The sequence below is a fragment of the Pinus tabuliformis genome, chromosome Q (genome assembly GCF_031772625.1).
Source record: "Pinus tabuliformis cultivar Carrire ecotype Pingquan chromosome Q, CPIR1, whole genome shotgun sequence".
Classification (NCBI taxonomy): domain Eukaryota; kingdom Viridiplantae; phylum Streptophyta; class Pinopsida; order Pinales; family Pinaceae; genus Pinus; species Pinus tabuliformis.
In genome coordinates this window covers 100650211-100675660 of record NC_142296.1, presented here as the reverse complement: position 1 = coordinate 100675660, position 25450 = coordinate 100650211, and the positions used below count along the sequence as shown (strand labels likewise).

At 40.9% G+C, this 25450-nt stretch overlaps 2 protein-coding genes across 8 annotated transcripts in view; one reads left to right on the top strand and one right to left on the bottom strand.

Moving 5' to 3' along the window:
* LOC149218427 (uncharacterized) overlaps positions 1 to 25450 on the bottom strand; it is a 374566-nt gene that overhangs the window by 18017 nt on the left and 331099 nt on the right. The gene's annotated exons all lie outside the window — the stretch shown is intronic.
* Positions 14097 to 16346, top strand: LOC149218428 (uncharacterized). Its single transcript, XM_089382395.1, has 2 exons — positions 14097 to 16035; positions 16167 to 16346. The coding sequence occupies exon 1, from the start codon at positions 14102 to 14104 to the stop codon at positions 15788 to 15790; it is 1689 nt and encodes a 562-aa protein (XP_089238521.1). The 5' UTR covers positions 14097 to 14101; the 3' UTR covers positions 15791 to 16035; positions 16167 to 16346.

Below are 25450 nucleotides of genomic sequence, written 5' to 3'. Positions count from 1 at the left end.
TCTGCGTTTTTGATTTTATGGTTTTACGTATATGTATGGTAGCTTATTTTTTTTATATAGTGTCGTTTTAGTTTAGAACTATCATTTTTTAGATTTATTTCCTTTAATCTTTGTTTTATTTTGATCTTAAATTTACAATTTTATAATCATCGGAAAAAAAATAAAAAATAATAATAATAAAAAATAAAAAATTCTGAAAGTTAGGTTTTTAGATAGATCTAGTTTTGAATTTTATTTCATTTAGGATTTAGATTTTATAGAATTTCATTTTATGAATATAGATTAGAAGCTTTTGATTTCTCTTTTCATTTAGTTTTAAGATTAGTTTAGTTTAATTTTAACTTTTCAAATAATATTTAAACAACTAAAAAAAAAAATCTTTCTTTCTCATTTCATTTTTCTAGTTTTGTTTATTTTTTATTTAGATTTAACTTTTTAACTTCAAAAAAAAAAAAAATAGTATTTTTTTTTATTTCATTCTATAGTTTAGAATTTTATTTATATTTAAGTTACTTTCACTTAGAATCTAGTTTTTGCTTAGCTTATTTTTGTTTTATTTGAAAATATGAAAATATTTTGGAAATATTTTGCAAGATTCAGTCTTAGCTCAAGGCTTTGTCATGTTTGCAATATATCTTTTCTGCTAAGGCTAAAATTTTGATGTGGGATTAATATTTATCATTTTTTTAATGTGATTAAACATGCTCAAATGTTCAAGAAAGTGATGACTAGTTAGCATCTAAGATTACATGGTTATTTAAAACGTTTAATCTTTCGTATTTTAATTGCTTGGATATCGTTGAGGCATTGAGCATTTATCGATTATCTCGCATTTGGTAAAAGTTAATCATTTATTTCATAAGGCACTGGTCTATTAATTTAATAGAATCAATTAAGTGCTTGTTTCCCCTCGTTTCTCCCAACCCAACTGGTCCACAGTTGGTCATCCATTGTCCCATAGGGTATACCCCCCTTAGCTGCGGGAGACAGGCTTAGACGGAGAGATCGGGGATCAGGGTGACAGCCCCTAGTCTGAGCGTTGTCGTGACAATCTGTGCGACAACAAGTTGAAAAAGCCCCAAATTGCTCTTTTCGCTCGTTTTTCACTGCAACTGCTGCTTAGCCATTTGGGACACCCTGAACCTCTACGACCAAATTTGACTACCTGCTGCCACCTGAAGAAGCTCTGGATACCTAATTAAAACAACCAATTGACAGTTCAAGCCACAGTACCTTCCACATTCACCATTGAACCCAGTTTGCACGTCAAACCATTGATTTCCAGGTATTCTTGGGAAAACCAGAATGACCCTTCAATTTGAAAACGCACAGTTTAATTGAACAGTTAATTAATTGAAATTAATTAAAAAAACTTCCCTAAATTGAAGAGAAATTTACTTGTATACCCCAAACCCTTCTTTTACAAGCTGTAATTACCCTCCCACTCTACTAGAGCTTATAAACCTCACTCCTAAAACCACCACAAGCCTAATTCATATCTGAAAACCAATTATGGCTTCCCAAACCTCTCTGGACGTGAGACCTCTGCAAACCCTTCACTCTGTCAATGATATTTGGCCATCCATTCAAGTAATTTTTGAACAAACTGACTTAGTGAAAGAGGCTATAGAAGCCATACAAAGAGTTAAAACAGAACTGGGAGACATGCCAGAGGAAGCCACTAGGATCATTCACTTCCTTAACTCCAAAAACAAATATGAATTACAGGAGCTAGAGATACCTAACAGGACAGGTACAATATTGGAGGTTAAAAAGGTGCTCACCAAGAGAAATTTAATGCTAAACCTTGAGGACAAATGCCAAACCATGCAGCTGGCTATAGACAGGTTCATGGTGAAGTTTGATGTTTTGAGGCAAAAGGGTCTGCCCAATCCCTTAGTAATAAACGACAAATTGATGCCACAAGAAGACTACAACAGAAGAATTAGAGAAGTGGCAAGGGATCAGGTAAACACTTCATCTATGAAGGGGATGCCTACTGGCAAGGTCCTATATCAGACCTTTGAGAACTTGTTTTACCTCCAGCATGAGGTAAAACACCTTTTTGTAAATAAACCCACTTTATCCAAATACACTGAAGCAGACGAAATCTACAGGGAGATGGTAAATATCCAATTACCAGATGTAGACACATGGGAGAAATTGAATGATTTACTGTAAAGATACCCAATTGAAATGTAAAAATGTACAGTAAGGATGAAAACAACACAGTAAATGGATAATGATAGATTAGCGAGGCAAAAGAGTATCAGTTGAAAGGTCAAAGTACAAAGAAGAGCTAGCATGAAAACCAAAAGCAAGGCAGAGAATAAAAAGCAAAATATCAGAGCATAAAACATCACAACCTAATAAACAGGGACAGCGTACAGCAGTTGAACATCTATCTCTATCTTCTTGCATGAAGATATTTCTTTCTCCTAGAATAATTCCCAAGACAGTTTGGGATATTTTGTAAACTATTTTTGTATAAATACTTCATAAATCGAAGTATTGAGTGTGGATTGCTATACATTTGTAGAGTTGTATTGATCATAAACCTAAGGGTTATTGTACCAATTTTTTTAATTCAGCAGACTGGACTAAGTAATAAAGAGATTGCATTACAGGATTCATGTGTTGAGCTATTTCAGTGAAGTATTTCCTTTGTCAAATTTGTTATTTTCTTATGTATCTCACAAACTTAAATGTTATCAAAAGTGAATGAATTAACTGGAAATTTATTTCAGAGTTTGTTAAAGTACACTTTGTTTTGAATAGTTAATCATTTTTATGTTTTCTTCTGATCTCCGGATTTGAGAATCCTTAATTTCTCTCCCACCTCGGTTGACCTCTTTCACTTCATTCAAAATCCGGTCTAAATAACCCTTAATTGCTCCTTGGATCCGATTGAAAACCACTTCACCATCCAGCCTTGAGATCTGAAGTAACTCAGCTATTTTGCCCTGTAGACACTATTTTTAGAACTTGATCCAGTCCTGTTTGCTTGACATTTGACCCCATAGCCCAATGGTAAAAGACATCCCTCAATCCATCTAAGTAAGTGATCCCACCACCAAATCCAAATCAAAACCCAAGTACAATCATAACTAGCCTAAAATTAAATAATTAAAACAAAGTTAAATCATAAAAAGAGAGCCCTCTTTGAGCATTAGGAAGGCTAGATCCTAATCTCCAACGCAGGTTTGTGGTTACCTCTATCATTTCTTTCTCATCAACTCAAAAGAAATATTGGAGTGATAACACCTAGTACACTCTTGGCCCTATTGTTACTTCTTGGAAACGTTGCTTTGGCATACTTTCCCAGAGCACACCCTCTGCATACATCATCTCGTTCAGTATTAAGATTTGGAACTCCTATTACAGTTTTTCTGATAATTCTCAGAGCCCCGTGGTGCAAATGTCCCATCATTTTGTGCCATAGTTCATCCAAATCCTTGTCTCCATTACTGTCTATCAGTGCCATTGGTGATTCTAGCTGCAACCTGTACAACCTGTTACTTCTTATTTCGATCTGGACCTCCTTTTTCCAACTCGGGTGTTTGACGTATACTTTCTCCTTAATGAAGAAAATGGCATAGCTCTTGCTTTGAATTTGAGATACAGAAAGTAAGTTCATCCCTAGTCCTGGCACATGCAGTACATTGGTAGCTCGAAACCACTCTCCTGTTTTTGTTTGAAAAACTATAGTACCTTTCCCTACTAGAGTACACTTTGCCTTATTCCCCATGGTGATCTGAAAATTCATCCTTTCTTCCTGATAATTTGAAAAACATTCTCGGATTCCAGTCATATGCCAGGAAGCTCCACTATCTATATACCAAATCCCTGAGGAGGCAAAGCTTGCTATGCAAGCAACTTCTTCTTCAAATCTAAAAGCCAACATAGAATAATCGTAGTTTTTGTCTCTTGTGCATTCTTCTTAAAATCTACACGAGTCTCCTCGAGTGGATGCCTCTGCATCATTCTCTTGACCCATAATTGATTTTCCCTTCATGTCGCTGAATCTTTGCTCCGATACCATGTGAAAATTTCTAAACAAAAATTCTATTACTGCAGTAATTGATTTATTTCACCTACTTATTATTCCCAATAAGTTATTCATAAAATACCTTTAGTAAACATTAAAATAAATTCTATTGCAGATATCATATCATTATACAGAAATAAATATATGCACAATAATCAATCACATCAACATAGTTATTTTTGGACAATTGTCTCCAGAAAAACCCAATGCGGGAAAACCGTTGCAGCAGAGGAGGGTTTTATTAATCTTCAGTGACAATCTCTTTTACAGAAAAATTTACATAGACACTGGGAGTAAACACCTGAGACTTTTTCTCCGAGACTTTTTGACACCCTGGAGAGTTTCCTTTCTCTACTGCGTCAGCCCTCCGTGGCTCTGCGCAGCTCTGGTCCCTCTCTGCGTCATCTCTACGTCTCCCTCTGCGCTATCTCTCAAGGTCCTTGCGTCACTTCTTCTGAGGTCCTTGATTGCTACTAATCCCCCCTCTTCCTCCACCCGACAACTCTCCTTGGCTGCTACTAATCCTCCCTCTTCCTCCACCTGACAACTCTCCTTGGCTGCTACTAATCCTCCCTCTTCCTCCACCCTGCAACTCTCCCTCTGAAATTGATCTCCTTCTCTTTGAGAATCGATTTTCCTTGAGATACTGAGTATCGGCTGGTGTATCTCCAAATGACCCTCAAGTCTTCTCTTATACTTTTCCAGTTGACGAATCAACAGTCGAGATTAAATATCTAATCAACAGTTAAGATTAAAACAGACTTGATCCTCGTCTCTTAGAAGCTTCTCATCCTTATCTTTATTAATACCCATTAATATTTTTATTTTAAGTTTAGACTTAGGAACCCATTAAAAATATTAATTATTTTAATAACTCCTCATCTTGATGGCTAGAGCACATCCAATGCTACCACGAATCAACACTAAATGTGTTTTTCCCAGCCATCTTTTGCATTTTGTGGTGCATTTTCCTGTTGAGTGTAGTCAATTATGCTTTTACTTTTCTTTTTTGCTACATCAACCTTCAGAGCATCATTCCAGGCCTGACCCAAGGTGTGGGTAAGGGGAAGGGGAGATCTATCCCTATGTGGACCCAGTGGAGGAATGTGGACCCAAGTGGGAGAAATGATGAATGGGGTAATAATGAGTGGAAAGGGGATAACAATGTGGATGAGGGAGCAGGACCACAACCAAAATCAAGGTTTCCCATGAAATACCAACCCTAAAGCCAAATGGTCAATAAAAGAGATTCCACGGGTCTAGAATCCAAGGTTAATATCCGAAAGGGGTCTAGGAGACAAGACCACAAACTTAGCCCATTCTTTCCGCTGAATCCCCCAATTAATCCATGCTCAGAAGTGTCCATGATAAGCAAACTACAATACTTAATTACCAAATGACAAGGCATACGTTTAGGTCCGGGGGCCCACCTTCAAACATACGATCATGACAGATGGGCGAGGGACCACATGGCTGGCTTAGGTGGCGGAGAAATGGCACAATGAGCTAGTTGGTGGCTACAAGGGGCTGCTGGCTGAGGACCATCCTAGAGAAAAAATTTCTCCTAGGGATATCACCCACAAAATGGTGGGTAACAGGTCCATAAGGAGTTAGCCTCCCCTTTGTTGAGAAATGTAGCTAGTTTTGGTTTTCATAATTGTTGTACTCATTTGTTAATTATTCTTAGGGCGGAATTGTTCTTTGCTTTAGATAATTGCATTTCATGTTGCATTCACCCCATAGTATTTAAACATCATTAGCAATTATACAGAAAGAACAATGATGTCATCATAACATTTGAACATAAAAGATCACAAGAAGAAAAGCATGCACAAAGAGGACACTGAGATTTGGTCAAAGACCAGGGAAGAACCCCACAAGGGGGAAAACAAGTCTGAATTCTTCTTCTTCTATTAGATTTTCATTGAAAGTTCAACAGAGAGGTACTAAGTACAAATATCATCATCATCATCATCATTACGTTGCTCAGGGCCTACACATGACTTGTTCACAACTACATTTGTGAACAAGTCTTATCAAGAACACTGCTACACTATACTACCATACTAATATTAGTGTTGCAACATATAAATACCATCACTGCGTCTAGACTGAACGATACCATACATATACTTTAACTGTGATGCCAATAGTGTTATACATATACTACTATGAATATATACATATATATACGAAGGCATACCACTATATGAAGTGGGTTGGAACGCCATTCATACCGCCGAGATACAATTATGTTAACCATACAAAGTAGCAATGTGAGTTGAAGTCATATCACAAAGAAAAACAAAGCATCTTGATGCCAACCGTATTATAGAGAAACAGAGTGTATTGATCAAGAGAAACAATAAATACATACTGTGCATCCTGATACATCAAGTTGTCTACCATGTCTACTATATCATGTCACTTGGGAGACTACCATATCATGGATACTCTGTTTGCCATGTCATAATATATATATACATATATTGTTTGCCATACCAAAATCCTGTCAGCCATACCATGTATATACATGTTGTTTGCCATATTGTGACGTTTTCTACCATGTCAAAAACACTGTCTACCATACCATGTATATACATGTTGTTTGCCATACCATGACACTGTCTTCCATGACAAAAACATTGTCTGCCATACCATGTATATATATGTTTGCCATACCATGACACTGGCTGCCATATGATGTGTTGTAACCTAAGTTATATGGAAATTCGATGCCAACATGATTGTGCTTTTCAATGAATCATCGATTATTCCATATCCGGGCCAGAGATTATGACATACGCAGATATAACTTATGTGAGCCAGAGATTATAATGAACTCGGACATACCATTTGCGGAAAAGGGATTGCGGTCATACCATATGTGAGAAATGTTGACCTAGATTGTCATTGATGTCAATATGGCAATATTCTAGGAGAAGCGGAGCAAGAAGCCATGAGGAGAAACAAGAGAAGAAGTTATCAAAAGCCATCATAAAGCATGAAGCCAAAGCGTAAGAGGAAGAGGTCATTGGAAGCCACGAGAAACAAAGAGAAACACATATCAGAGGTGCATAAGCAGAAGAGCAGTTAACAAAGGAGCCATATTGTTCATTAGAAGGAACAAAGAGGAACACACATCAAGAGGAGAAGCCAGCGGAAGAGCAGTTAACAGAGGAGCCATATCATGAGATAGAGGAGGAATATCAGAGAAGAGCTATTGGAGCAGTGTATCGGAAGCCATCGTGGAGCCATATCAGACCAGAGAAGAGCGGAAAGAGCTATTGGAGCAGAGTCGTTACTCTGTGTATCCACATTCAATAGCTATAAGCGGGTTTGTAATAGTGGCAGTGGTTTTCAGGTGGACACTAGGTGGTAAGTGGTATTTAGAGGAGAGCGCCCAATTCCATTCAATGGGCGACACATAGCACTCGGGTGGAGAGAGAAAACCACTTTTTCGGGTGGTTATTTCCCTTGCAAATTTCTCACCTGAAATTCATGCAGGCCATTGGATCCAACGCGGGTTGATCGATGACGAAGGATCAACAGACGGTTTTGGGTTGATCAGATTAAGTGTTGACTGTTGGATCGTGAGCAGATCAACGGTGGAGGATTGCTAAGGAACACCGCTTAACATCATATCATAAGTTATAAAGGGATGGCACATTAAATATGCAATTGCGATATATCTATATATATATATATATATATATATATATATATAGATGCGATAATACATGGACCCGAACAGGTTATAACAAAGAGCAGAAGAGTATATAATATATAGATGCGATATATATATGCGGACCCGCTGCACCATTATAAACTGCCCTATTGTTATATCGCATCCGCTTATCGGAACTCTCATAAAGCAAGTTATAAAGGGCTGTCACCCCCGAACCACCGATTGCGATATGTATGCGGACCCACTGCAACATTATAATACGACCTATTGAAATATCGCATTCGTTGAATCGCAATGTTCAAAAGAATTGACTCCGCCAGACTGCCGAATGCGATATGTATATGGACCCAACTGGACCATTGCAATATGATTTGATATATTATCACATCCGTCGCATATCGCAAGCCTCTTGTAAAGCCTTGCCACATTGAAAGCGCCGATTGCGATATATATATATATATATATATATATATATGGACCCAACGGAGTTATTGAAAACAGTTATAATAATATCGCGTCCAGGTATCGAGGAATTGGCTATGTTATGTGAAAATCTGCCGATTACGATAAAGTTGTGGAGTTAATATAATATCGCATCCAGAAGGGGAATCAGCCATCGGCTATGTTTTGGGCACAACTTATAAAAGACCTCCAGAACTTGCGATTGCAATAAAAGGATGACGTGGCATGTGGGACCTCTATATGGCTATAGCCTCTCTTATATGGTTTCCGTGAATAATCAAGTCTATGGATGAAAAACTCTTCAATATGTTTTTTACTATGCAAGTTGGCCTCTTTCCAATAAACGTGTCTTTCCGGTCATTGGTGAAACCCATATGTGATTATGAAAAGAAGACGAAAGGATGAGTGAGCGTAGATTGGGAAGCCAAAGACCAAGCGATCAAGAGGGGATGCGAAAGTTCGAGCAAGCGTTGAGGAAGCCAAAGCTCAAGCGAGCAAGGAGGAAGCCAAAAGGTATCAGGCTTCTATAACAGTGAACAAGGAAGGTTCAAAGGAGGTTGGCGAACTGGAAGAAAGGAGTAAGTCGTAGGTCCAGCAGAACAGAAAAGGGTCGAAGGTCCAGTAGGACAGAAGGAAGACGAAGGTCCAACAGGACAGGAGGCAGTCGAAGGATGAGCAACTCTGTTGATCGTGTTACCCTATGAAAGACTCAGACCTGTGATGAATTAATCAGGTACATAATGCATTCTGAAGAACAATTCTGTGATGTAATAAATAAAGTTTTATCTGACATCGTTTGAAGGGAGAAGTAGCCAGCAGAGAAGCAGTCACGCCTGAAGCATTTACTGTGACAGTTAGAACAGAGGCTTGAAACAGAGAGTTGGTTCTTGTGCAGAGCTTAGTGCAGCTAATAGCAGACTCACTAAAGCTGTGTAGAGACATTATCAGAGATCATGATGGCTATTTGATATCATCATGAGATAACTTTTGCAGACTCTGTGTGGACAATATGAAGAGTTGTATAGACTTCTTCATAAGAAGACTGGTTTCCATTGATGTTGTAGCATGGAGACTACAGTGAAGCTGTAAACAGACAGAATTCAGTAAAGAAGAGTTTTGGGAGCAGAACATTACTATCAAACATGCCTTGACAAGATTGGGTCGGAGCCCTTGGGGTTGGTGCCTCAGAAGTTGGAAGGATTGGTGTTCTTGGAGTTGGTGCTCCTATATCCAAGGTTGGTGCCTTGACAACAGAGAGTTGGAACCCTTGAGGTTGGTGCCTCAGAACTGGAAGGATTGGTGTCCTGGGAGTTGGTGCTCCTAAGTCCAAGGTTGGTGCCTTGACAAAACAAAGTTGGTGCTCTGGAGGTTGGAGCCTCACAAAAGTCCAAGTTGGTGCTTGGCAACAGATTGGAATCATATATATTTGTATCTATTTTATTGCAAAGATTATATTAATAAAAGAATTTATTCTTGTTGTTCATCTTGTGTTCTGAATATAAATGTTTTAATTGGTAAAATAACAATTGAAAAGAAATACTGATTCACCCCCCCCTTCAGTATTTCCAAAAATTGGTATCAGAGCCGGGACCTTCACTCAAAGCCTAATAGCTTGAAGGTTGATCTTTAGAACACAAATGGCGAAGACAAGGAAGAAAGTCTCCAATCCTCCTAAAGATGTGTCTCTCTCTACCACTGAAATAGAAGAAAATCAATTTGAGAAGGCTCCATGGTTCAATGGAAACTTTGATGTGTGGGAAGCAAGAATGAGGAATTTCTTAAAGACTCAAGGCATTGAAATCTGGAAATCAGTAATTGTTGATAGCATGATGGATGGAGAATCCAAAGAGTACAATGAAAAAGAAATGAAGGCAATCTTGAATGGGCTCCCTGATTCTATAAAGAACAATTTAGGAAAATGTTCGTCAGCAAAGGTTATATGGGACAAACTTCATGACCTTCACTCAAAAGGAGCATTGACCATGACCATCAGTCAAGAAGATGATGGAAATCAAGAAGAAAATCCAAAACCCATCATAGAAGCTGAAAGTGAGAATGATGACATCAAGGCTAAAGAAGACCTAGAAGATGAAGAGAATGAAAAAGATTTTGTAGATCTCCTCACTCAACTTACAGCGGCCATGGAAGAGATTATCAATTTGAAAAAAGAAAACAAGGAACTTAAGAAGAAAGCACTAGCTCGTGACCAAGACCAAACAAGGAAGAAAGTTGACCTTGTCCAGCTTCAAATACGAGAAAGAGATGAAGAGCTTGTCAAGCTTAAGAAGGAATTTCATCAAACCAAAAGAAAGCATCATGAAGAAGTCATATCCATGAAAAATCAATTGGATAAAGCAAAGAAACAAGAAGATACCCTGTCATGTCAACTTGAACAAAGGCACAATAGCTTGAACAAACTTGAAGAAGAGATTGGTCAGTACAAGGTAGAGGTCTCCTCTCTCAAATCTCAACTACAAGAAGCAAGAAAGTTAGCACAAGGAGCTAAGAAGACAATGGCAACATTGGTAATCACAGAAGAACAGGTAGATGAAGCAGAAAAGGAGAGAAACACCATGATATGTCAACTAAAAGCAAAGGATGGAGAAATCTTCAAATTAAAATCTGACATCAAACTTCTCAAGGCCGAAACATGTAAAGCTACAAGGATCAAGGAAGAAATGGAGAGCAGTCTAGCAAAGGAATGCTCAAGAGTGATCCTACGGACGACACTCTCTTCGCCTTTGATTTGCTAATAGCTCCCTCGAAGCCCTATCTCTGCTAAACACATTGTCCCCAGATGCTCAACAATGTAGTGAGTTGCATCCAATGGTACACCCAATGCCCAATTCAATAAGTTTCCTTGGGGGCAATGCTCCAAGAGTCCACTACGTTGCATCACGTGTCATTGCATACCACCAAGTATCGTTGTACTCTTCGCCATGCCACTGTAAGCCGCAACCTGTCCCTGTACACCATTGGATACCCCCGATAAGGCTATACCATCCTGTACTGCTCCACGTCCTGTCTGCATCAAGGCACCAGTGACTCCTCATGTGTACTCAATGTGATGTAAGGCACTCCAATTCCACAATGCGATCCAACACATTACAGTGCACCACCATGCATCTCCATGTTCACTTGTGTTAAGTTATGGTATGTTCTATGCTTATAACAGTTTACTTCTTTTTATTATTATATTCCACCGATTAGCAATCACATGTACATAAAGTAAAGTGTAGATAGAACATTAAACGATCGATCGAAAACAAGCCAAGACAAGAGACACAAGATGTGGCGGCTAGCCAGGGACAAACCCCACAATGTGTGGGGAAACCCTTTGATCAAATCTTCTTTTATCTTCAATAATTCAGCAGAGAGAAATAGTACAATAAATCTGATTCATATCAGCAGTAGCAAACCCTAGATCAGCAGCATCAGCATTAGCGGCTTCATTATCAAACTAGGGCAGTCGATATCTCACAAACCGACCGTCGGATTGACTTCATTCCACCACCAAAAGTTTCGGCTTCCAAAGGAGGTTCAGATGAACCTACAGCGCAGTTCAGATGAGGAGATCTTCTAGGCCACGCAAGTCAATCTTTACTTCTGCAGTTGCAGCTTCAGTTTCAGCAGTTTTCGGCTTCAAACTAGGGCAGTCGATATCTTGCAAACCGTTCGTCGGATTGACTTCATTCCACCACCAAAAGTTTCGGCTTCCAGAGGAGGTTCAGATGAACCTACAGCGCAGTTCAAATGAGGAGATCTTCTAGGTCACGCAAGTCAATCTTTACTTCTGCAATTGCAGCTTCAAATTCAACAGCTTCCGGCTTCACATGTGAGAGATAGAGAGAGACCCATTTCAGCGCAGTAGAGAAGAGACTCATATCTGCGCAGTAGAGAGAGAAAGATGTGATGAGATGAGTGAGTCCAAATGAGGAAAAGTCCTCTTATATTTATACACAACGTTGGTGGGTGAATAGATGCGACTATTGGGCTTCTGAGCCTACATGAGTTGTAGGTCGGCTTGATAATAATTCCATAATCAAAATAAATTCATATCTCCATGAATACTTATCGGAATCGGATGATCTTTATATCAATCCTACACCTCTCGACGAGCGGAATCTAATAAAAATATTATCAGCCATGAATAAGATGACCCACATGAAGTTTTGCCTTGGTTGCCAATTTTAACACTCCCTCTCAACCATGGAGAACTTCATCTGCAATCTGTCTATCGGTCGTTACTATTCATCCATCAAATGCACTGCCCTGTACAGCCTGACCCTTGCCCTGCTCTGCTCTATTCTGCCTGTTCTGCTTTGTCTTGTTCTGCCTGCATTGATCTGTACTGTTTTGCTCTGTTCTGCTCTGCTCTTGCATTGTTCTGTTCTGCTCTGCTTTTGTCCGAATTATGAAGAAGAAGAAATGATCGAGGATGTATCATACTGACTCAAAGTCAGTCTCAGAGTATGTACCACTGGTCCCAGACCAGTCTCAACCAACCCAAAGTTAGCGTCATAGTGAGTACAACTCCAATGGTCCCAGACCAATATCATCCTCCACTGACTCAAAGTCAGTCTCAGAGTATGTACCACTGATCCTAGACCAGTCTCAACCGACCCGAAGTTAGCGTCATAGTATGGTACAACTCCTACCACTGGTCCCAGACCAGTATCATTGATCCAGATCAATGGAGGTCATCCTAGCGTAGGGAGTACGGTAGTTACAACGATGCGTCCATCGGTACTACTATGGTCCCTAACTTCATTTCCCTACTCATTGATCAGATATGAGGTACTTCCCATGAGTCCCAGACTGCATGGGTAGGATGCCTCGACAGGAGAACTAATCAATCCTGTCCTCATAGGAGAACACATCAATCCTGCTACAATCGCCGTGGAGAACACATCAATCCAGGCTGCCATGGAGAACACATCAATCCAGGCCTCACAGGAGAACTAATCATCCTGCTACACAGGAAAGCGAATCATCCTGTTCCACAAGAGAGCGAATCATCTTGTCCCACAAGAGAGCGAATCATCTTGTTCCAGTGTGCACCACCAGGGGAGGGTGAGTCACCCTGTGGTAATATGTTGCTCCAGTAGGAACCACAAGCCCTTAGAGCTCCCAGAGCTCAATGTATGCAACATGCAGGACCCTTATACAAAGCAGTGTTGTTAAAATCACGATAAAATCGCGATTTTATCGGAAAATCGCGATTTTTTCGCCCAGCCGATTTTATCGCGATTTTTACACCAAAAAATCGGCAATTTTTTTTATACACGATTTTTTCGAAAAAATCGCGAGTTTTTCAAAAAATCGCGATTTTTTCGAAAAAATCGCGATTTTTAGCGAAAAAAACGCAGAGGGCGCGGGCAGCGGGCTTTTAATAGGCAAAACACGATTTTTTTTATGTCATTTTGCTGTCTGCGCGCGGAGGAGGAGGAGAAGAGGTTAGGAGAGGAGCTGAAGGGTTTCCGGCGGATTTGGGAGCGAATCCAAGCGTTTTTAGGAGGAATCCAAGCCAAGATCACCAATTTGTCCGTAAAAAAGGTATGTAGATTAATTTTTTTTTGTTTTGCTTCTATAAAAACTTTGTTTTTCATTGTTTTTAAAGAATTTTTTGAAATTTTTCATTGATTTGGGATGGGTTATTTGTTATGACTATGAGAACCAATTTTTTATTTTTATTTTCTCATTTTTTTTAAACATTGTTTATTTTTTTTGAATTTTCATTGTTTTTTGGCATTTGGTTGGGTAACTTGGGTTTAGAAATTGGGATTTTGGAAATAATTAACTTGTAATTTTGTAAATGCTAAATTGTAATTTGTATTTTGTAATCCTAAATTCCTATTTCCTAATCCTTATTTTTCCGTAGGTTTGCAAATTCAAAAACAAACATGCCAAGGAAATTGGATCCTTTCTGGGAATATGGTGACCCTAAAACTCCGAATGATAGACAAAACTTGTATTGCAAGTTGTGTGGAAAGGAAATATTCGGGGGGGTGTACAGGTTGAAGTTCCACCTTGCACAAATCCCTGGACATGATGTGGGGCCCTGTCTAAATACAAATGCTGAAATTATCCAAAAAGCCATGAGAGCATTGGGAGAATTAGAGCACACTAGAGAGGCCAAAGAAGAACTCAAAAGGCAACTAAAAAGGTCAGCTGAAGGAAGTGGGCCAAGTGGCACTGGTTCTACTGCAGCGTCAGTCAATCCGGTAGCTGCATCATCATATTTTGTTCCTCGAACCACACCTGGTTCACAACCAACTATTGGTTCAATGCTAAAAAGAACTGAAAAAGAACAAGCTGACAAGTTGATGACAAAATTTCTCCTCTGGAGTGATATTCCTTTCAGCATTGTAAGGAATAATCCATTTTTCCAACCTACTGTTGATGCTATTGCCAGTGTTGGCCCGGGGTACAAAATCCCTTCTCTTTATGATTTCAGAGGCCGGCTTCTTCAAGATGAAAAGCGTGACTGCACCCAAAGATTGGAGGATTTTAGGGCATCATGGGCACAAACAGGATGCACTGTTATGTCAGATGGTTGGACTGACCAAAAGGGGAGAACCCTTATAAACTTCTTGGTTAGTTGTCCCAAGGGGACTATGTTTATCAAATCTGTTGATGCAACTGATCAAATCAAAGATGCAAAAACTTTATGTGATTTGCTGGATGTGTTTATTTTGGAGGTGGGTGCAGAAAATGTTGTCCAAGTCATAACGGACAATGCTGCAAATTATGTTGCTGCTGGTAGAATGCTTATGGACAGGCATCCTGCTTTATTTTGGACACCTTGTGCTGCCCATTGTATTGATTTGATGTTAGAGGACATAGGGAAAATTCCCTTTGTCAAAGAGGTTGTTGACTCATCAAAAAGCATCACAAAATTTATTTACAACCACACATCTGTGCTTAGCTTGATGAGAAAATGCACCAACAACAAAGAGTTGGTGCGCCCCGCCATTACACGGTTTGCGACGAGTTTCATATCTCTTCAATCCCTCTTGAATTCTATGTGGGATTTGAAGAGAATGTTTCTTTCAGAGGAGTGGCGTGCTTCGTCAATGAGCCGCAAACCAGAAGGAGAGGCCGTCTGCAGAGTAGTTTCATACCAGGAGGACTTCTGGGCGGGAGTGCAGGAGGTGTGCGCTGTTACAGAACCTTTGGTAAAGGTTCTTCGGTTGGTTGATGGTGAGAAGCCCGCAATGGGCTATTTGTATGAAGCCATGGATAGGGCCAAAGAAGCCATTCGGTCCTACTATGATGACAAGGGAGATGATGGGTTCCAGAGACAACTCCTTCTATGGAACGTCATTGATGAGCGATGGAACAACACACTCCATCGTCCCATTCATGCTGCTGGGCTTTTCCTGAACCCTGCATTTTCTTATGCATGTGGGTTTAATTTTGATGTTGAGGTCGTGGAAGGATTATTAACCTGTGTCCAGAAGATGGTGAGATCTTCAGAAGAACGTATGGAGATCTCTAGACAAATTGAGCAATATAAGTTGTCAGGTGGCTTATTTGGCTTTGAGATGGCTGTCATTGATAGGACGGTTAAAATGCCAGGTATTTTTTAGTTTGTAGTATGTACTTTGTAACTTTGTTTCAAATTTCATTGTTTCTTCAAATTCCATTTTTTTCTTATGTTTATTTAAAATTTTATTTGTAATTTTGTTGTAGACGCATGGTGGAAGATGTATGGTGGCAGAGTACCCCTTTTGCAAAATCTTGCCATACGCATCCTCAGCCAAACATGCAGCTCCTCGGGATGTGAGCGCAATTGGAGTGTATTTGAAAAAATACACAACAAGAAGCGCAATAGGTTAACACTTAAACATTTAAAATATTGCAAATTTCCAAATAAATTTTTGAATTCATTAAAGTTTTAAACAATATTTTTTTTATAATATTAATTATTAATTATTAATTTATTATTTCATGAACTTTGTACAGGTTGGAGTCCCATAGACTTAATGACATGGTCTATGTCTACTACAATCTTCGATTGTGGGTGAAACAACTAGAGAAGACACCTGATACGGAAGCCATCTCATTGGATGGGATTGACACCACTGCTGAATGGAGGGTTGAGACCGAGAGGCCTCTCATGGATCCCACTGAGGATTGGTTAGTGCAGGAGGAGGGGGAGGAGGAGGAGGAGCAGGAGCAGGAGCAGGAGGAGGAGGAGTTGGAGGAGCAGGAGGAGGAGGTGACACCGCCTACCCGGGCTACCGGGCTACCACTACCACCAGTAGAGGACGTGGTCTCTGTCCACCTAAGCCTCCTGTAGCTGCTACTACTAGTTCTTCAGCTTCTAGAGCACGTCAGACTCCACTGCCATTTCCACCAGCACAGGCACCAGCTTCTACATCTAGAGGGAAAGAGAAAGCTGTGCCATATTCTCGCAAGAGGGGCAGAGGAAATCAATAGGATTAGACTTTCATTTTATTGTATATGACATTATGACATGATGAGATACATTATCATATTTTTTGTTGATATTTTGAGGCTGAGTTGGACTTGGGACTCAGGACTTACTATTCAGGACATGATTCAATGTTATGTGTGATTTTAGCGCTAGAAATGATATTAAACATCTTATATATTAGTTTTTTTATCATATTTATGTGTCAATGTATTTATTTTATGTTGTAGATGGTTTAGATATTAAAAAAATTGAAAAAAAAATGAAAAAAAATGAATATTTTTGTGCCAAACGATTTTTTCCCGCTTTTTTCCGATTTTTTCCCGATTTTAACGATTTTTTCCGCTTTTTTCCCGGCGCCGATTAAATCCCGATCGCGCTTTTAACAACATTGATACAAAGGTTTCTTGCCGACTCCAAGTCGTTTTGGAAAATCACAGATTAGATCTTTCCTCGGGGCTTTGACAAGGTGTATCAATCTGTACATCATCTTAATGTGATGGAGCTTCCTTGCTCATCAACTTACCATATCCCAGATGATGTCTATCTGCTAGAGCAATTGACGAATACGGGATTCCTCAATAATCGAATCCCACCTCTGGTTGTTACAGAGAATCACAGTGGTATCCAATGTAAATCCAAACAGCTCACTGAAGAGCTTTCGCAACCAGACTGCCTCACACAAGGTTATGCTAGCAACAATATATCCTGCTTCGGCGGTGCTCAAAGCTACCGACTTCTGCTTCCTGCTCATCCAGGATATCGAAGAAGATCCCAAGGTGAAACAGTATCCAGAAGTGCTCTTACGGTCCACCACACTGCCTGCCCAATCGACATCAGTATATCCAAGTAGTCTCACATCTTCGGCAGTGTATCTTAATCCATGAGAGATTGTGTCCTGAAGACATCTCAGAAGATTCTTGGCATCAATCCAGTGAGGCTCAACCAAATATGAGCTCACAATGCTAACTGAAAAACATATGTTCGGACGGAGGTTCACCAAGAACATCAATGCGAATGAGTTTTTGAAACTCAGAGGCATTTCCCAAGTCTGGTCCGACATCACTACCATATAACTTCTAAAAGTTAAGATCCTCGAGGTAGTCACAGGCTTGCAGTCCAACATACCGAATCTTTCCAATATATTTACCACATATTTTCCTTGAGATAGGAAAATTTCCCTTGGCTTCTGCCACACTTCAAGTCCTTGGTCCTTTATTTCAAATTCAAAAGCCATCTCCCTCTAACATTTGAGAATGAGAGGGTTTGCACCTGTTAGAAATAGGTCATCCACATACAACACCCAGTATGAGAGGCTTGTCATCTTCAACCTTAAAGTAAAGGTTAGGATCAGCTTCACTCCTAGTGAATCCCAGCTTCATCAAGTAGCTATCGATCCTCTCATACCATGCTCGGGGTGCTTGCTTTAGCCCATAGAGAGCCTTCTTCAACCTGCATACATGAGATTTTCAATCATAAATCTCAAATCCTTCGGGTTGCTCCACGTAGACCTCTTCTTTGATCGAGCCACGCAAGAACGCAGTCTTGACATCCATCTGATGTAGGTTCCATCCTTGTGAAGCGGCAAGGGCTATGATCGAGCGGATATATCTGGCAACAGGTGCAAATATCTCATCATAGTCTATACCTTCCTTTTGGGAGAAACCTCGAGCAACAAAACGAGCCTTATACTTTTCCGTGCTTCCGTCTGTTGCATGCTTTATCTTGTAAAGCCATTTTGAAGTAACAATTGTCTTGTCCAAGGGTCTGGGAACTACTTCCCAAACATCATTCTTATGATAGACTCATATTCTTCGGTCATAGCATCCTTCCATACTTGATGCTTGACAACATCTGATCATGCTCATGATGGTCAGGTATCCTTGATACCTATTAGGTTTCTTACTTTCACGAAAGGTTCCTCGGGGTGCAACATGTCGTTCAGCATCATCAAGTAACCCCTTAAGCCATGAAGGCCTCTTCCTAGAAGAGGAAGGCTCATATGGAGGAGGATCAATTGGATCCATGGGTTCTTCTACATCAAGCATTGATTCATCATCCTTTTCTTTCGGTTCCCTGGTGTCGGCTTCTTGAGAGCTCCTCAAAGTCGAAAGATTGATCACCTTGCTGAGAGCCATATCTTCGTCAAAGGTGACATCATGACTAATTATGACTTCCCTTTGACCGGCTACATAGATTCTATAGCCTTTAGTATTTTCACCATAGCCCACGAAAATTCCCTTCTTTCCAGATGCTCCCAATTTATTTCTTTTCTCTTTCGGCACATGAAAGTATACAGGGCTTCCAAAAATTTTAAATGAGAAACATCAGGTTTCTTACCGGTGAATTTTTCTTCAGGAGTCTTGGAACCCAATGCTTGATGAGGGCATCGATTTTGTACATATACGGCAGTGTTTGCAGCTTCAGCCCATAGAAACTTTGGAAGTCTTTGATCATGTAGCATGGCTCGGACAACTTCCATCATCGTGTGGTTCTTCCTTCCTGTCACACCATTCTGCTCAAGAGTATGTGGTGTAGTAGTCTCCCTCTTAATGCCAGCCTCAGATATGCCTGAGTGAACCAACTGTAATACATCGGAGGTCTTGCTTTGGCTTGAGGGGAACGGTCCCCTTTTGAGCTTTCCTTCGACACATCCCGGACATACACCTTCTTTCTCTACTTGGAATTCGGGCATCCCTGTCACCATTTGTTTTACACCAAGTAGAGCTTTGTAATGAAGGTGGGCAAACCTCCGATGCCAAAGTTCGGACTGAAGCGATGTGTCACAAGACATGACACCTAGCGGACTTCCACCGACTTGATATAAAGAATCAACTCGAAACCCAAGAGTGAAAGCATCTTTAACATTATTTTTCCATATGCGTACCTTACCATTGCTGAAGGTTACCTTATAGCCTTTGTCTTCCATTGCCGAGATGGATACCAGGTTCTTTTTGAGATCAGGTGCATATAATACATCTTGTAAGTGAATCGTATTACCTTGATTCAGTTTAAGAGAAACATTGCCTACACCTTTCACTGGGTATTTCATGTCATCTCCAAGGACAATTTCCAGGTTAGTTTCTTTCTCTACCAGATTATAGAGTACTTCTTTGTAACCAGTGAAGTGTCTTGAGGCACCACTATCAATGAGCCAAGTTCCCATTGAGTCCGAAGGAGCGGAGGTAGATAGAGCAGCTGGTAGATAATATTCAGCCGCCTTATCGTCAACAGTGTTAGATTCATACCTGGAATTTCTAGCCTTCTTGAATGGTTGCCCTCTTCCTTGATTTCCCGCATTCCTTTTTCCTTTGTTGTTGAATTTTCCATTCCTTCGATTACCATGAGAGGGATTTTGATCATCGTCACGGTGAGAGTCCTTTCTATCAGGGCATTCCCTTGCATAGTGACCTGCTTTATCGCAGATCAAACATCATCCTTTTCTTCCACCCTTAGGTCCAGCCTTTCCTTTTGATTTAGACCCAGAATTATTTCTTTTCTTAGCATGAGAAGAAAAAGCAGCAGGAGGACCTTTAGGCAAGGGCATTTCCTGCTCTTCTACCCTTGATTGTTCTTGAATGCATCTAGCCATTAATTCCTCGAAACTAGGAATTACATTATTGCAGAAGAGTAGTCCTGAACACATACCATTCAGATGGTAATCCTCCAAGAGTTGTGAGTGCCATTTCTCTGTCAGTAATGGTTTCCCCAATAGATAGGAGATCGTTCTTGATCTCGGTGATTCTTAAGAAGTATGCTTGCATACTTTCATCTTTACCCTTCTTGATTTCCCTCAACTTATTTCTAAGAAACAAAACTTGATTTGCATCATTAACTTTAAATAAACTCACCAATCTGTCGTAGATTTCCTTGGAGGTGTCTAGATCAGAGATGTAGGCCACCAAGCGCTTGTCGATAGAGTCCCGGATGATCTTCTTTGTTTTGACTTCTCCATTTTTCCATTTGTTCCAGGCAGCAGCAGATGCATTTGATGAAGGCTCAACAATATTGCCTCTTACATGGTCCAGCACTCCTTGATCTTCAAGGGTTAGATCGATAGACATCTTCCATCCGTGATAGTCAGCTTTCTCACGGAGCTTGGCAGGAAAGAGTGTTGAGGACCCCATAGTTCTTTTAGGATAGCCTTGCCAATCTTCTCTTCAATGATTGCTCTTGCTCTTGCTCGGGCTTTGTCTTCACCTCAGCTCTGATACTATGTTAAGTTATGGTATGTTCTATGCTTATAACAGTTTACTTCTTTTTCTTATTATATTCCACCGATTAGCAATCACATGTACATAAAGTAAAGTGCAGATAGAACATTAAACGATCGATAAAAAACAAGCCAAGACAAGAGACACAAGATGTGGCAGCTAGCCAGGGACAAACCCCACAATGTGTGGGGAAACCCTTTGATCAAATCTTCTTTTATCTTCAATAATTCAGCAGAGAGAAATAGTACAATAAATCTTATTCATATCAGCAGTAGCAAACCCTAGATCAGCGACATCAGCATTAGCGGCTTCATTATCAAACTAGGGCAGTCGATATCTCACAAACTGACCGTCGGATTGACTTCATTCCACCACCAAAAGTTTCGGCTTCCAGAGGAGGTTCAGATGAACCTACAGCGCAGTTCAGATGAGGAGATCTTCTAGGCCACGCATGTCAATCTATACTTCTGCAGTTGCAGCTTCAGTTTCAGCAGTTTCCGGCTTCAAACTAGGGCAGTCGATATCTTGCAAACCGTTCGTCGGATTGACTTCATTCCACCACCAAAAGTTTCGGCTTCCAGAGGAGGTTCAGATGAACCTACAGCGCAGTTCAGATGAGGAGATCTTCTAGGCCACGCAAGTCAATCTTTACTTCTGCAGTTGCAGCTTCAAATTCAACAGCTTCCGGCTTCACATGTGTGAGAGAGAGAGAGACCCATTTCAGCGCAGTAGAGAAGAGACTCATATCTGCGCAGTAGAGAGAGAGAGATGTGATGAGATGAGTGAGTCCAAATGAGGAAAAGTCCTCTTATATTTATACACAACGTTGGTGGGTGAATAGATGCGACTGTTGGGCTTCTGAGCCTACATGAGTTGTAGGTCGGCTTGATAATAATTCCATAATCAAAATAAATTCATATCTCCATGAATACTTATCGGAATCGGATGATCTTTATATCAATCCTACACCTCTCGACGAGAGGAATCTAATAAAAATATTATCAGCCATGAATAAGATGACCCACATGAAGTTTTGCCCTGGTTGCCAATTTTAACAACCTGTAGTCCACTGCTCAATACTAGATGCTCCCACACATCCCTGGATGTGATGGCCTAGAGTTGTGTCTCTATGTGTCAGTCCACACCTGATCGGTATCATCACCTCCACCAAGCATCACTATACCTGTTGATGAATGGATCTTCACTCCAAATCCGCCCCTGAGATATCTGAGAAGTGAATCTCCCTATGTGTTAGCGATGATGCTATCACTGCGTTGCTCCTCTGCATACTTTGTGCCCCACACAAAAGTGAAGAGTCCCCAGCTCCATACAAGGCATCGTAGGGTGGCCTGCCAACACCACCTCATCTAACAAACTCCTGCCAAAGTATGTTGATCACCTCGTGACCCAGTGTATAGACGCCATACCAAGACAACCAGAGTCTGTCCATAAACAGGTTGGCCACAGGTACTGACCGAGACTCCCCTCGCGAATGTGCACGCTCAACTGCTAGGTCAATTGTACCATCAGGTTGTAGCCAACCGGGATACCTGGGAAATAATAGGTAGTCCCACCGGAACCCAATGCCAGTCTACGCTACCAGTATCCCCAGTGCCTAGAATATCCTTCCGAGCTACACCCAGGTCCACTACCATCTCCATAGCCTACTCCACAGGGTACCAATCCAACCCCAAGAGAGGGATTGAATGCATGAACTCCTGCACATAAAACAACCCCAACATGCGGATGTTGCACCCTATGCAACTCCAATCGTCTCATCCTGCTACTCTGGTCAACAAATGAGATCTGACTAGGTAGCTTTGTCTCCCTCTCTCCAATGGGAAATGGTGACTCAACAGTGCTGCTAACCTAGTCATCCCCTCTGGTATGCCTAGACAACTCCACCTCTCTCAATCCAATGCGTAGGGATGGGTTGATAACGTTGTAGATCCTATCAGTGCGTCTCTAAAGCGAACTGTGCTGAAATCCCAATGTGTGGTCTTTATGTTGCCCCTCATCAATGGCTAGCCCAAAGGATGGCTGCACATCCTCCTCCATCATGGGCTCAACATGAGCCTCCAAATGCTCCTCCGTAGACAACCCAACATGCAAGACATGCTCACCAGTCAGCTATAGGTGACTGTCGTCTAACAAGTCTGTCATAGATCTAGATGCCCCTGTACCTATTGGCTCCTCATCAACAGTGGAGATGTCTCCTGACACCTGATCAACCTGTTGTGTGCTACTATCACCTGAGAGCTCAGTCACAACCCAAGATACCTCATCAATGGATACCTCAACAACGGATGGAATCTCATCAACGAGAGTATGCTCAACTGTCTCCTTGCCAACCATGGCTCCTTGAACTACTCTCTCATCTTCTTCCTTAATCCTCCTCATCATCCCCGCAAAATTTCATTGAATCTCCATTGGTTTGTGTCTGCCTCTTAGTTCATAGAACTCCCAAAAAGAGAGGGATTCTTGAATACCATGGCCCAATGATTGGTATGCCCTCCAGTTTACTCCCAATAACTCCACATCAGTTGCAATCATGTCCGGATTCCCAATTGTGGAATGAACCAACTTCTCCCCTACATCAATCATCATTTGTTGCATCCTAATCACCTCATTCAAGGTTACCACCGTGTTGTTTGATTCTAACCTTTCTTTGCATCCCATGATTTCTTAGTGTTTTTTTTTTTTTTCTCCTGGTCTTGTCATAGAACAAAGGGTTTCCCACAAGATGGGCCAAGATTATGGCTTTGATACCACTGTAATATTCTTAATTGAAATATACAATGATAACCAAAGAAAACATAGCCAAAACACAAAAAAAAAAAATACTCAAGCATCATAATACCATTTTAAAGCCAAAAATTGCGCTACTGAGCCATTTTATTATAATATGAAGAGGGTACAATGAGGTGCTGGAAAGAGTGCACCTGGGCTTTCTCAAGGCAAGCTAGCTAATCCCAAATGAGTAATAAGAAGTCCCCCTCAGATATGTTGCTGCTCTATCTCCTGGCTCTGCGTTGAACTGCCTAGAAATGCGTTGCTGGGTGTGAAGATTTGCTGCTAGGGCCTCCTCCGTTGCTCAAAAAATTCTGGGAAATTAACCTCGGCCTCTCCACCCCACAAAAACCCACGAAGGAATTGGCCAAATGTTGACCTCAAAATTTCGGCCCAAATTTACCCTAGCTCCTCTAGCTGCTACCTGGATTGGGACCCCTGTTTGACCCCTCAAATCTGCCCCAAAAATTTTGCCAAATTATTTTTGAGCTCCTTGTCAAAAACCTAGAATAAACCAGAAAAGGTTTGTCCTAGTTTTGACACTCCAAAACTGACCCCAAATGCTTGGCCCTCCTCCACAAGCAAAAGGTGTAGCCTATAGCAAATGTTGCATTTGCTGCTCCACCAAAATGCTAGAAAATCCCCCACAACACTTCCCCAGACTCCACCTCAAGTTTTAGGTCCAAACTCCCTTCACTCCTCAACTCCCAAGTGTCTCCTCCAACCACTGCGCAATCCTTGCACTGCTGCTAGTGTCTCCACACAAACTCGAACTCCCACTGCTAGAATGTTAACATTGGCAACTAGGGCCCAACTCCATGGGGGTCTTCTTATTCATGGCAGCTGATATTTTTCTTGGATTTGATCTAAATATCATCTGATTCCGACATGTATTCATGGGGATATGAATTTATTTGTGTTATGTGACAATTCGTCAAGGTCGGCCAGCAACCAAATTATCCCCACTCAACCTCAACATTGCACTATAAATAGAGGTGGCTTGCAAGTCATTTTAGACACACCTCTTATGATCTCTTCCTCTCCACTTGTTTGGGGTTTGGTGGAAGGAGAAGTCTCTAAGAGAATACATTGTCCTTGGGAGAAGGTCTAGACTCTATACGCTGCCCTAGAGGAGATGCCCTAGCCCTAGACATAGTCAAAAGGAGAAGGCTCTACTCAGTCTTATATGCAGTCAATATGAGGCTCTACTAGCAGCAAGGAGAGGGTTTCTACATGCTATCTAAAGGGAACTTCAACGCTGTCAAAGGAAGCCCTAGATGCTGTCAAAAAGACATCTAAACGTTGTCAAGGAAGCATGCCCTAGCCACAGTCATGGAGGAGTCTTATCACAGCAAAGAGAGGCTCCTACGCTGTCCTAAAAGAGGCTTCTATAATGCAGCAAGGAGAGGCTTTAACATTGTCCAAGATCACTGTTTCAGGAAGCCCTAACGATGACCTAAAGGAGGAGACACATCCGCTGTCTTAAAAGTGCCATTATGCCCTAAACGCATGCCTTACTAGAGACCTAATCAACTGCCCTTATACACTACCTTAAAGATGCCTTTGCGCAGTCCCTTTGTGCCCTAATCTGCTGTCAAGAAGATACATACGCAGATCAGAAAGGCTCCTTATTGTTGTCACAAAAAGCCCTTATTCACAGCCCTCCTAACTGCAGTTTGTGAGGCCCTAATCAGAAGGCTGAACCTAGTATTAAAGCGTGAAGGATATATGTTGATTTAGGTGACAGCGAGTTCTATCAAGGCTGTTTGGGACAGCGGATTGCATAAGGAGTCAGAGCCCTAATCTGT